General features: G+C 45.7%; 1 protein-coding gene across 1 annotated transcript; it reads left to right on the forward strand.

Moving 5' to 3' along the window:
• The first annotated feature begins 281 nt into the window (after positions 1-281).
• Positions 282-2,066, forward strand: LOC118940371 (uncharacterized). Its single transcript, XM_090204697.1, has 3 exons — positions 282-1,302; positions 1,474-1,585; positions 1,850-2,066. The coding sequence occupies exons 1-3, from the start codon at positions 403-405 to the stop codon at positions 1,957-1,959; spliced, it is 1,122 nt and encodes a 373-aa protein (XP_090060823.1). The 5' UTR covers positions 282-402; the 3' UTR covers positions 1,960-2,066.
• The last annotated feature ends 12,414 nt before the right edge of the window (positions 2,067-14,480 follow it).

Raw genomic sequence — 14,480 nt, forward strand, 5'->3', positions numbered from 1 at the left:
CACTCGGCCCCCCATGGAATGAGTTTGACACCCCTGTATTAAATAAATGTTGATTTGACCAGGGGCCGTCTGCCAGGTCCTGACCACCAGGGTGGGAGACATCCTGAACAGTACCTGCAACGACGATTGCAAGGCCAGGCTCATCATCCAGAAAGGTACACTTATAACCTGTTTTACCCATATGACCAGTAATAACAGTGTAATAACCTGTGTAATAACCTGTGTATTACCATTATAGTAAATGTGCTAGATACTGCATAGTGTTATACATGAATGTGGCTTTGAACCATTTCAGAATATGAGTGTATTTTCTTAGGATTGGATTCCGGTGCCAGGGAAAGGTTCCCTGACTCTCCGTGTCCCTCTTCACCCAAGGACGAAGAGGAGGTGGTTGTGAGTGCCATGACTGTCTCATACCCTAAACCCTCCACCTCAACCCAGGCAGCATGGGCAGCTCCTGCCCAGACTATGGACGTTTTTCTGCCCAGACCATGCCTGGATGAAGAAGAGGTAGTGCCCAGCACCTCCTTGAAGGACAACTCTGTGACAACCACCCATGCAGCACTGGCAGCTCCTTCCCAGAGCCTGGAAGAAGAGGTGGGAGAAGCTGAGGTGTCCCATGTGAGTGAGAGCTCCCTGATGCCCACCAAGGCCATTGAGAAGATTCCCTCCCTCCTACCAGGCAAGATCCTTATCGAGGAGGACACCCTCAGTTGCAGCACTCCCTGGGCCACCGTCATGAGCCCCCAGACCCTGAAGTTCATCCTCCACGGCATCATGTGCCGACTGGAGGCCTCAGAGTCCCCCCAGACAAGGAGGGCTAATGACCCCTTCAGGCTGATGAAGGATCTCTTTCTGGAGGTCCAGCATGCCCTGAAGTATGCTGACATCTCTGTCCTCTTTGGCCTGGAGGAGAGCATCCAATTCATTGGGGAGGATGCGGTGAAGGCCATCGTGAAGACTGCAGCTAAAAGATTGTCCCTGCGTTCGGACTCCAACCGGGCTCAACTGCGTGCCGCGCGCTCTGGTGGTGAGGCAGCCATCAGGCGCATGGCGGACACCATCACACAAGTCATAGATGACTATTCCGAGGACTGGAGTTCCGGTGGCCATTTTGGAGCCAGGAGGAGCCGTGCTAGTGGGAGGTCACACTCCTCAACCTCCTCAAGGAGTGACGTCACCCTCACCGAGGAGCTCCTGGCCCGGAGGGAATCCCTTGAAGAGGACCTAGCGGAGATGGCTGATGACAGCACTGGTTTGGAGAAGACCATTGTAAGCTCAGCCATCTCTGCCAAGTCCCAGGTAATTAGCTACATTTCAGACAGCTCCGAGCCCAACAGCTGTGCCCTCTTCACAGACCTCGAGGACATCACCTCCACACATGTGAGACAGACAAGAACTAGTAGATTGTTTAGTTATTTGGGCTGTTTGATTGTGAGGCATCAACTCAAATCTGTTTCTCTCTCTACGAAGGAGAAGGAGAAGGAAGAGGCTATGAAGGAAGAAGTGAGGAAGTCAGGAAAGAAGAGGCGAAGAAATAACAAGGACCAGAAGAAGAACAAGGTGTCTCCTCTTGGCAATGATAGTAAGTCCTCATTTCTGTCAGTCAACATGTGCGTCTGTCTTCAGCACACTATTGTAATGTAAGGACGGGAGACTATGATGAAGTTATCAGGGTCTTATTCATTAGCCACTAAATGGAAGAGAACAGACTAAAACAGGGAGGAACTTTCTTGAACTTGCCAATAACAAATTCTTGTTTTTGTTTTCTGTTTCAAAACATTTTGCTACTGTGTGCCTGAATGAACACGACCCTGATTTCATGCCCTGTTCTATGTCACCTGTTCAGGTACTGTGGCTGCAGATGAGCCGAAGAAAAAACAGTCTCTCCTCCCGCGGATCACAGCTGCCCTGGCAAGACTATTTTGCTTCCCCTGCAAAAAAAGATGCAAAAAGTAACTGCAGAGACGAGTTTGGGAAACCCTGATACCACCTCCCCCAACCCACTTTCTAAAAAAACATCAGTGCCACCAGAAGAGGGAGACAACCCCCCCTAACTAATTTGATTACCCCCCCATTTAATTTAATAAACACAACTTTCAGCTATTTTGATCTTCTTTACTTTTTTTTTACAGACCCACCTGCATGCTATAGATTCGTAAGGTCAATTTGCTGTGTACTGTCTACAGTATCATTGTTATGAGTAGGTTCACTGTGTCAGTCATTATTTTTACCTTTATTTAACTAGGCAAGTTAGTTTAGAACAAATTCTTATTTTCAATGACGACCTAGGAACATTGGGTTAACTGCCTTGTTCAGGGGCAGAACAACATATATTTTAGGCTACCTGTCGCTATATAGGTATAGGCTAAATGCCCTAACCTAATTGCAATTTACATAATAAGAGTTACAATAGAATAATTCCCTAATTGTATCTTTCTTGAGAGGGAATAAATCTCTAATACACTATACTCAATACCATACAGTAAGCACACCACTGTATACCGATGCAAGCCCCGCCTCCCCGCAGAATAAAGAATAGACACGAGTGGATAATTGCGGTGTCACTACAAAGGATACCTTAATTAAGCCAATTCATTGGCTGTGTTGTAATCTGATTGGTGTGTGTACCACCTAATGCAAAAGGTGTAAAAACGCTGAAGCACTCCATTCTGTTCATGATTTCTATTTATGATTGACGCTGCTGTTTAAAGCTATATTTTTTAATGTCTGCCTTATTTGCATTATTACACATTTGGAGAGGACAGGGGAGATAGGGTGGACAGCTCCCTGTCTAGTAGTTGTAGCTGTAGTATCTGGGATCTACATCTGTTTATATTAGTTACTGTGCTGTTACTAAGCAGTAATGCATTACGGCAGTGTTACGTTACTACACCTAATAGGAAATGCACATGCGCACTGGAATGCCGCGAACTGTAGAGCACGAGGGGTTTTGACTAAACGAAATCTAACTGTACTCTCGTCTCCTGCCTGGTCATTTCTCCACAACACAAATATTACAGTGGCGACGAGGTGATTAAACTACATAAACGGACATTGCTTGAAGGGAAGAATGTTGCTTGAGTAATGAAACTCAAAATAATTATGTAATTCGTCAGTTATATTTATTTTCTTTCGCCAGTAGAGAAGTCTAAGCACTGCTAGCACTGCTAGTACAGTATTCAGGAGCTGCCAAGTAGCAAGACTATTGGAGTCCAGAATAGCGACACTACCCATTGAAATTAGGCGATCTCAGTGGAGAAATATTGACAAGGGGAAAAAAAAGGAAGAAGGGACGTACATTAATACAAATGAGTGCAGTGAATGAAGTAATTGCAGAAACTTCTGAAGTGAAGAAGTAGATGACTATTCAGAAAATTAAGGAATATAAGGAAACTGAACAATTAACTGTGAAAATGGCAACCATCGGTCGAGTATCAGAGTTTGAGGCTACAAAAGAGGATTTTGATTCCTATTTGGAGCGTTTTGAGCGTTGGCTGATAAACCCATCAATGATTAGAGTTATTTGACCATAATCATTTGTTTGGTCCATATTATTGACACTAAATAGAGGTTATTTTAACCGTAGCTGTTAAAAGTCCAACAGTGGGAGTGTGCAGCAGACTAATGATGGCGCGACTTTAATTCCTGACTATTTCAGTTATGGCCAACAGAGGGCAACATTTATCCATAAAATACGATTAAACCTCACTGAACCAAAGTGAATTGGGTTACACTGTAAACTTTATAGAGATTTCGTATGTGATCAGAAACGATGCATTCATTTCCCAGAGTGGTCGCACTGTGTTATTGTAGTTGACGTAATCGTGTACAATGGCATGACGTAATATATGAGCCTATGACTTAAACGCACTCAAGAGAAGGTTCAGTGCTTACTTCTGGCTCAGTTGAGTTGATGATTTACAAAGGAGAGTCATCCTCATGTTCAAATAAATCACTTTGAGTGGACAAAGATGACATTCTGTGAGTACAGCAAAACGGGCCAAGATTTTGTAAAAAAAAAAAATTGAAATGTATTTTAAAATGTATTTGTTTATAAAAAATGTCAGGTCCAATCTGAAGGGTGCCTGAAAGCACAATGGATAGAAATCATCAATCAATCAATCAATCAATCAAATTTATTTTATATAGCCCTTCGTACATCAGCTGATATCTCAAAGTGCTGTACAGAAACCCAGCCTAAAACCCCAAACAGCAAGCAATGCAGGTGAAGAAGCACGGTGGCTAGGAAAAACTCCCTAGAAAGGCCAAAACCTAGGAAGAAACCTAGAGAGGAACCAGGCTATGTGGGGTGGCCAGTCCTCTTCTGGCTGTGCCGGGTGGAGATTATAACAAAACATGGTCAAGATGTTCAAATGTTCATAAATGACCAGCATGGTCGAATAATAATAAGGCAGAATAGTTGAAACTGGAGCAGCAGCACAGTCAGGTGGACTGGGGACAGCAAGGAGTCATCATGTCAGGTATTCCTGGGGCATGGTCCTAGGGCTCAGGTCCTCCGAGAGAGAGAAAGAAAGAGAGAATTAGAGAGAGCATATGTGGGATGGCCAGTCCTCTTCTGGCTGTGCCGGGTGGAGATTATAACAGAACATGGCCAAGATGTTCAAATGTTCATAAATGATCAGCATGGTCGAATAATAATAAGGCAGAACAGTTGAAACTGGAGCAGCAGCACAGCCAGGTGGACTGGGGACAGCAAGGAGTCATCATGTCAGGTAGTCCTGGGGCATGGTCCTAGGGCTCAGGTCCTCCGAGAAAGAGAAAGAGAGAAGGAGAGAATTAGAGAACGCACACTTAGATTCACACAGGACACCGAATAGGACAGGAGAAGTACTCCAGATATAACAAACTGACCCTAGCCCCCCGACACATAAACTACTGCAGCATAAATACTGGAGGCTGAGACAGGAGGGGTCAGGAGACACTGTGGCCCACTCCGAGGACACCCCCGGACAGGGCCAAACAGGAAGGATATAACCCCACCCACTTTGCCAAAGCACAGCCCCCACACCACTAGAGGGATATCTTCAACCACCAACTTACCATCCTGAGACAAGGCTGAGTATAGCCCACAAAGACCTCCGCCACGGCACAACTTAAGGGGGGGGGGGGGGGGGGGGCGCCAACCCAGACAGGATGACCACATCAGTGACTCAACCCACTCAGGTGACGCACCTCCTCCAGGGACGGCATGAGAGAGCCCCAGTAAAGCCAGTGACTCAGCCCCTGTAATAGGGTTAGAGGCAGAGAATCCCAGTGGAAAGAGGGGAACCGGCCAGGCAGAGACAGCAAGGGTGGTTCGTTGCTCCAGAGCCTTTCCGTTCACCCTCCCACTCCTGGGCCAGACTACACTCAATCATATGACCCACTGAAGAGATGAGTCTTCAGTAGAGACTTAAAGGTTGAGACCGAGTTTGCGTCTCTGACATGGGTAGGCAGACCGTTCCATAAAAATGGAGCTCTATAGGAGAAAGCCCTGCCTCCAGCTGTTTGCTTAAAAATTCTAGGGACAATTAGGAGGCCTGCGTCTTGTGACCGTAGCGTACGTGTAGGTATGTACGGCAGGACCAAATCAGAGAGATAGATAGGAGCAAGCCCATGTAATGCTTTGTAGGTTAGCAGTAAAACCTTGAAATCAGCCCTTGCTTTGACAGGAAGCCAGTGTAGAGAGGCTAGCACTGGAGTAATATGATCAAATTTTTTGGTTCTAGTCAGGATTCTAGCAGCCGTATTTAGCACTAACTGAAGTTTATTTAGTGCTTTATCCGGGTAGCCGGAAAGTAGAGCATTGCAGTAGTCTAACCTGGAAGTGACAAAAGCATGGATTAATTTTTCTGCATCATTTTTGGACAGAAAGTTCCTGATTTTTGCAATGTTACGTAGATGGAAAAAAGATGTCCTTGAAATGGTCTTGATATGTTCTTCAAAAGAGAGATCAGGGTCCAGAGTAACGCCGAGGTCCTTCACAGTTTTATTTGAGACGACTGTACAACCATTAAGATTAATTGTCAGATTCAACAGAAGATCTCTTTGTTTCTTGGGACCTAGAACAAGCATCTCTGTTTTGTCCGAGTTTAAAAGTAGAAAGTTTGCAGCCATCCACTTCCTTATGTCTGAAACACATTCTTCTAGCAAGGGCAATTTTGGGGCTTCACCATGTTTAATTGAAATGTACAGCTGTGTGTCATCTGCATAGCAGTGAAAGTTAACATTATGTTTTCGAATAACATCCCCAAGAGGTAAAATATATAGTGAAAACAATAGTGGTCCTAAAACGGAACCTTGAGGAACACCGAAATGTACAGTTGATTTGTCAGAGGACAGACCATTCACAGAGACAAACTGATATCTTTCCGACAGATAAGATCTAAACCAGGCCAGAACTTGTCCGTGTAGACCAATTTGGGTTTCCAATCTCTCCAAAAGAATGTGGTGATCGATGGTATCAAAAGCAGCACTAAGGTCTAGGAGCACGAGGACAGATGCAGAGCCTCGGTCCGATGCCATTAAAATGTCATTTACCACCTTCACAAGTGCCGTCTCAGTGCTATGATGGGGTCTAAAACCAGACTGAAGCATTTCGTATACATTGTTTGTCTTCAGGAAGGCAGTGAGTTGTTGCGCAACAGCCTTTTCTAAAATTTTTGAGAGGAATGGAAGATTCGATATAGGCCGATAGTTTTTTATATTTTCTGGGTCAAGGTTTGGCTTTTTCAAGAGAGGCTTTATTACTGCCACTTTTAGTGAGTTTGGTACACATCCGGTGGATAGAGAGCCGTTTATTATGTTCAACATAGTAGGGCCAAGCACAGGAAGCAGCTCTTTCAGTAGTTTAGTTGGAATAGGGTCCAGTATGCAGCTTGAAGGTTTAGAGGCCATGATTATTTTCATCATTGTGTCAAGAGATATAGTACTAAAACACTTCATTGTCTCTCTTGATCCTAGGTCCTGGCAGAGTTGTGCAGACTCAGGACAACTGAGCTTTGAAGGAATACGCAGATTTAAGGAAGAGTCCGTAATTTGCTTTCTAATAATCATAATCTTTTCCTCAAAGAAGTTCATGAATTTATCACTGCTAAAGTGAAAGTCATCCTCTCTTGGGGAATGCTGCTTTTTAGTTAGCTTTGCGACAGTATCAAAAAGGAATTTCGGATTGTTCTTATTTTCCTCAATTAAGTTAGAAAAATAGGATGATCGAGCAGCAGTAAGGGCTCTTCGGTACTGCACAGTACTGTCTTTCCAAGCTAGTCGGAAGACTTCCAGTTTGGTGTGGCGCCATTTCCGTTCCAATTTTCTGGAAGCTTGCTTCAGAGCTCGGGTATTTTCTGTGTACCAGGGAGCTAGTTTCTTATGAGAAATGTTTTTAGTTTTTAGGGGTGCAACTGCATCTAGGGTATTGCGCAAGGTTAAGTTGAGTTCCTCAGTTAGGTGGTTAACTGATTTTTGTCCTCTGGCGTCCTTGGGTAGGCAGAAGGAGTCTGGAAGGACATCAAGGAATCTTTGTGTTGTCTGTGAATTTATAGCACGACTTTTGATAATCCTTGGTTGGGGTCTGAGCAGATTATTTGTTGCAATTGCAAACGTAATAAAATGGTGGTCCGATAGTCCAGGATTATGAGGAAAAACATTAAGATCCACAACATTTATTCCATGGGACAAAACTAGGTCCAGCGTATGACTGTGACAGTGAGTGGGTCCAGAGACATGTTGGACAAAACCCACTGAGTCGATGATGGCTCCGAAAGCCTTTTGGAGTGGGTCTGTGGACTTTTCCATGTGAATATTAAAGTCACCAAAGATTACAATATTATCCGCTATGACTACAAGGTCCGATAGGAATTCAGGGAACTCAGTGAGGAACGCTGTATATGGCCCAGGAGGCCTGTAAACAGTAGCTATAAAAAGTGATTGAGTAGGCTGCATAGATTTCATGACTAGAAGCTCAAAAGACGAAACGGTTGAGAATAATTCTTCAAAAAGTAAGTCTCATAAGTGATTAAAAAAATGTTTTTGTTAATTCTGGGGCTTTCTCTCTTGATATGTAATGGGGCTATCTTCTTGGTAGTATAGCCTATATGCTGTAAAAACAGATTGACATGATTTATAGTTGGAAAAGTGGGCATAATAATGGAGGGCTTAAGTTAAATGTATTTCCTTATGATCCTGTACCCCAGGCTAGGACCCTCCAAGCTAGTGCTGGAGAGCAGGTGCTCCAGACAGACGTCATTTCTGCTGGCCATGATGGAGTAAGGCTGCCAGCCCTGGGAGACTGCCCCAGGGACAGCCCTCTAAAGGTAAGAAACAGCTTTTAGTTCTGATGCAAAACGTCTGGTTGTAACGGAGACCAGTTGGTTGTAATCTAGTAATATGATGTGTTGAAAACCAGTTTACAACGAGATAATAACACCATTAAGACACATGGACCACCTACTAGTTAGAACTAATAGTATTGGAATTCTGATTGTAAATATAAGGTTATGATTTATAGTTGGAAAAGTGGGCATAATAATGGAGGGCTTAAGTTAAATGTATTTCCTTATGATCCTGTACCCCAGGCTAGGACCCTCCAAGCTAGTGCTGGAGAGCAGGTGCTCCAGACAGACGTCCATTCTGCTGGCCATGATGGAGTAAGGCTGCCAGCCCTGGGAGACTGCCCCAAGGACAGCCCTCTAAAGGTAAGAAACAGCTTTTATTTCTGATGCAAAACGTCTGGTTGTAACGGAGACCAGTTGGTTGTAATCTAGTAATATGACGGGTTGAAAACCAGTTTACAACGAGATAATAACACCATTAAGACACATGGACCACCTACTAGTTAGAACTAATAGTATTGGAATTCTGATTGTAAATATAAGGTTATGATTTATAGTTGGAAAAGTGGGCATAATAATGGAGGGCTTAAGTTAAATGTATTTCCTTATGATCCTGTACCCCAGGCTAGGACCCTCCAAGCTAGTGCTGGAGAGCAGGTGCTCCAGACAGACGTCCATTCTGCTGGCCATGATGGAGTAAGGCTGCCAGCCCTGGGAGACTGCCCCAAGGACAGCCCTCTAAAGGTAAGAAACAGCTTTTAGTTCTGATGCAAAACGTCTGGTTGTAACGGAGACCAGTTGGTTGTAATCTAGTAATATGACGGGTTGAAAACCAGTTTACAACGAGATAATAACACCATTAAGACACATGGACCACCTACTAGTTAGAACTAATAGTATTGGAATTCTGATTCTAATTCTAAGGTTAACCCTTATGTGACATGTCACTTAGTACCACCATGCCTATGGTGAAATAGGTGGTTTCTATGGTGATATGATTTCCCCACTGTTGTTATATGTCTCAGAACCTTGTGCCGAAGCCCCCACAAGGCCCCAGGCCCAGCCGAGAGGCCAATATAGCAAAGGCAGAAAAGAAGGCCAGAGAGGTTATCAAGGCTAAAAAGTCTAGGGAGGCTAAGTCAGGGGTGATATACGCAAGACGCCAAGTAGTTGGTGTGTTGGCACTGCCTCAAACTCTTATATCTCGAACAACCAGTTACAGTGAGTATTGATCTCCACTTCCAAAAATCTTGGATTTTTTTATGCAATTCTAAAAGGATATATGGTGGAAGGATCCACTATTATCTACGACTCTCCTCTTTCTGTAGGTGTCCTGCCAGCTATCAAGAAGGGCACTAAAGTTACTCAAATGGAGACAACAGGTGGGTATTGGTGACACAGTGTTTATTTCTGATTATACAACTTCAATAGAATCTTTACGGTGGTCACTAGCTTGTTCGGTGGTAATTCTGATTGTCTTCTGTTTCAGAAACCCCAGGTCCCCTGACACCTAATGATGGGGAGATAATGATCTCCTCTCCATCTGTTGATGACCTCCTGACCCCAAAGAGTGATGTGACGTCCGTGGCTAAGAGCGATGATGCCTCCTGTCCAATTTCACCTGAGGCGTTCTCTCTAACGAACTTCCTGAAGTCTCACCCGTGAGTCCTGCTGTGAACCTCTATATGTGCAGAACAAATATAATCTATGTAAACACTAGTTTAAGTTGCCAATGATTCCTGGTGTTGGTTTGTTTTCCAGTCAGAGAAAGCTTATCAGGAAGTTCCTCAAACAAATGGTAAGTCCCGCATTTTTTCTGCTTTCAAGGGTGGAGTGATCATTGGAAACAACTATCTTGTAACATAAAAACTACTAGCTGTCAGATTGTTTTCTGTTTCTCTTTCTAAGAACGTGACAATAGGCGACCTGGACGAAATCATCGAGTGGGTGGTGTGTGTCTCCAGTGAGGTGTTCCTCCCAGTGATGGCTCTGCACAGGACCTCCAGACCAGAGTCGTCAGACTTGTCCCACTGGGGGTCAGGTGTGCTCCAGATCGTCTCTGAAAAGTTCCACCAGCGGAGTTCTGAGCCAAAGGGAAGGCTCCTGGGCGGACAGCCGCCCACTCCCCCTTCTGAGACCGACAAGGAGCTTCAGGGCATAGCAGATCTGTCTGTGAGTAACATCCTGAAAAGGGCCCAGGAGGACCTCTTCTCTTCTGGTGAGGATGACCTGGAGAACACCCATCCAGGTATTACTCTGACAGAAGAGAAGCTCTCCAGCATCTTCTCAGAGCTGTTCAGGGATGCCTGTGAGAGTGCCCAGGAGGCCGCCAGACGGATCCACCACATGAGGTCTGGAAGAGGCAACAACAGCCAGAATGGGAGTTGGCCTGGGTCGTCACAGGGATCGAGCAAATCCAACATGCCAGAGTTGGGAGAACTGGGGTCAGTGAGGAGTCCCAAGGGAAGTGACGTCCATAAAGTTCTTAGCGAGGGGTCCCTCCCTGTCTTTGCCCTGTTTGAGGAGAGGCCAGGGGAAGTTGGGGAGACCAGCAGCCCTGCTGGGGAGATGGACGAGACACAGACTGCCAGCACTCCCAGCATTCCCCGGTCTGGGCATGGCGGCAGAAGGAGTAGCCAGACCACCACTCCCACCCCCGGCCACAGAGAGGCAGGATTCACAGCCAGTAACATCTTTGATGTTATTATTCATCTGGCGCACTCTGACACTGACCGGGAACTCCACCAGGAGTTCAGCAGTGAGGATGATGTTTCACTGAATGACATCATGGACATGAAGTCAACCCTGGCCCTGGGTCAGATCCTGTCCTCATGGAAGCTGGTCAACATGATCTTCAGGGGGAAGGTCCACTACTTTGGGAAGGAGCTCATCTGCAAGGTGTATCAGATGCTTCTGGACACCGGTATGGGCAGGAGGCCAATGGCCCGCCAGAGCAGGTCCGAGCCCATCCTGAAAGACCTGGCTGCCAACCGTAGGCTCTCCAATGAATTCTTCACAGACGTGCTGTACATGTTCATCCAACGGGCCATTAAGAATCTGCTGGAGAACTTTTTGGGTCTGCCGACCACCCCACCAGGCAGAGACATAATGTGGAATGACAACTTTAACTGGATGTATAGGGACGGCTGGGGGAACACCCCCACATCCAGCGAGGAGGAATTGTGGGACAGCGACTCCACCTGGTCAAGTGGGCATGGGGAGGAGGAAGGGACAGAGTCCCGTGGGAGGTGGGCCGCTCTGTTGGAGAAGGGCAGCTTCCTGACCCTCCAGTCCTCCAGCTCCCTCTCCCTCTCCGATGACAACAAGGAGGCACTAGGTTAGTTATTATGTTGTTTTTACCATCTTTTGCACCCGCACATTCCCCTTCTTTCTTTTCTCTTGTTGTCAGTAATGGTATTTTCCTTTTCTCTCCCCTTTTTTTCTTATTTTTCTATACAGTGTTTGGAGACATTTTATGTGTGAAGTATTACTTTGAATCAAATGTCAAACTCATTCTATAGAAGGCCGGGTTTCTGCAGGTTTTCACTCCACCCTTGATTGATGAATTAAGGTCACTAATTAGTTAGAAACTCCTCTCACCTGGTTGTCTAGGTCTTAATTGAAAGGAAAAAACTAAAACCCTCAGACACTCGGCCCCCCCATGGAATGAGTTTGACACCCCTGTATTAAATAAATGTTGATTTGACCAGGGGCCGTCTGCCAAGTCCTGACCACCAGGGTGGGAGACATCCTGAACAGTACCTGCAACGACGATTGCAAGGCCAGGCTCATCATCCAGAAAGGTACACTTATAACCTGTTTTACCCATATGACCAGTAATAACAGTGTAATAACCTGTGTAATAACCTGTGTATTACCATTATAGTAAATGTGCTAGATACTGCATAGTGTTATACATGAATGTGGCTTTGAACCATTTCAGAATATGAGTGTATTTTCTTAGGATTGGATTCCGGTGCCAGGGAAAGGTTCCCTGACTTTCCGTGTCCCTCTTCACCCAAGGACGAAGAGGAGGTGGTTGTGAGTGCCATGACTGTCTCATACCCTAAACCCTCCACCTCAACCCAGGCAGCATGGGCAGCTCCTGCCCAGACTCTGGACGTTTTTCTGCCCAGACCCTGCCTGGATGAAGAAGAGGTAGTGCACAGCACCTCCTTGAAGGACAACTCTGTGACGACCACCCATGCAGCACTGGCAGCTCCTTCCCAGACCCTGGTAGAAGAGGTGGGAGAAGCTGAGGTGTCCAACGTGAGTGAGTGCTCCCTGATGCCCACCAAGGCCCTTGAGAAGATTCCCTCCCTCCTACCAGGCAAGATCCTTATCGAGGAGGACACCCTCAGTTGCAGCACTCCCTGGGCCACCGTCATGAGCCCCCAGACCCTGAGGTTTATCCTCCACGGCATCATGTGCCGACTGGAGGCCTCAGAGTCCCCCCAGACAAGGAGGGCCAATGACCCCTTCAGGCTGATGAAGGATCTCTTTCTGGAGGTCCAGCATGCCCTGAAGTATGCTGACATCTCTGTCCTCTTTGGCCTGGAGGAGAGCATCCAATTCATTGGGGAGGATGCGGTGAAGGCCATCGTGAAGACTGCAGCTAAAAGATTGTCCCTGCGTTCGGACTCCAACCGGGCTCAACTGCGTGCAGCGCGCTCTGGTGGTGAGGCAGCCATCAGGTGCATGGCGGACACCATCACACAAGTCATAGATGACTATTCCGAGGACTGGAGTTCCGGCGGCCATTTTGGAGCCAGGAGGAGCCGTGCTAGTGGGAGGTCACACTCCTCAACCTCCTCAAGGAGTGACGTCACCCTCACTGAGGAGCTCCTGGCCCGGAGGGAATCCCTTGAAGAGGACCTAGCGGAGATGGCTGATGACAGCACTGGTTTGGAGAAGACCATTGTAAGCTCAGCCATCTCTGCCAAGTCCCAGGTAATTAGCTACATTTCTGAGAGCTCCGAGCCCAACAGCTGTGCCCTCTTCACAGACCTCGAGGACATCACCTCCACACATGTGAGACAGACAAGAACTAGTAGATCGTTTAGTTATTTGGGCTGTTTGATTGTGAGGCATTAACTCAAATCTGTTTCTCTCTCTACGAAGGATAAGGAAGAGGCTATGAACGAAGAAGTGAGGAAGTCAGGAAAGAAGAGGCGAAGAAATAACAAGGACCAGAAGAAGAACAAGGTGTCTCCTCTTGGCAATGATAGTAAGTCCTCATTTCTGTCAGTCAACATGTGCGTCTGTCTTCAGCACACTATTGTAATGTAAGGACGGGAGACTATGATGAATTATCAGGGTCTTATTCATTAGCCACTAAATGGAAGAGAACAGACTAAAACAGGGAGGAACTAACCCTAACCCTAACCCTAATAACAAATTATTGTTTTTGTTTTCTGTTTCAAAACATTTTGCTACTGTGTGCCTGAATGAACACGACCCTGATTTCATGCCCTGTTCTATGTCACCTGTTCAGGTACTGTGGCTGCAGATGAGCCGAAGAAAAAACAGGCTCTCCTCCCGCGGATCACAGCTGCCCTGGCAAGACTATTTTGCTTCCCCTGCAAAAAAAGATGCAAAAAGTAACTGTGCAGAGACGAGTTTGGGAAACCCTGATACCACCTCCCCCAACCCACTTTCTAAAAAAACATCAGTGCCACCAGAAGAGGGAGACAACCCCCCCTATTCACAACTCATTTTATTACCCCCCCATTTAATTTAATAAACACAACTTTCAGCTATTTTGATCTTCTTTACTTTTTTTTTTACAGACCCACCTGCATGCTATAGATTCGTAAGGTCAATTTGCTGTGTACTGTCTACAGTATCATTGTTATGAGTAGGTTCACTGTGTCAGTCATTATTTTTACCTTTATTTAACTAGGCAAGTTAGTTTAGAACAAATTCTTATTTTCAATGACGACCTAGGAACATTGGGCCTTGTTCAGGGGCACAACGACAGATATTTTAGGCTACCTGTCGCTATATAGGTATAGGCTAAATGCCCTAACCTAATTGCAATTTACATAATAAGAGTTACATTAGAATAATTCCCTAATTTTATCTTTCTTGAGAGGGAATACATCTCTAATACACTATACTCAATACCATACAGTAAGCACAGAGAGG

The sequence above is a fragment of the Oncorhynchus mykiss genome, chromosome 17, assembly GCF_057628025.1.
Source record: "Oncorhynchus mykiss isolate SJ-2025 chromosome 17, ASM5762802v1, whole genome shotgun sequence".
Taxonomy (NCBI): Eukaryota; Metazoa; Chordata; class Actinopteri; order Salmoniformes; family Salmonidae; genus Oncorhynchus; species Oncorhynchus mykiss.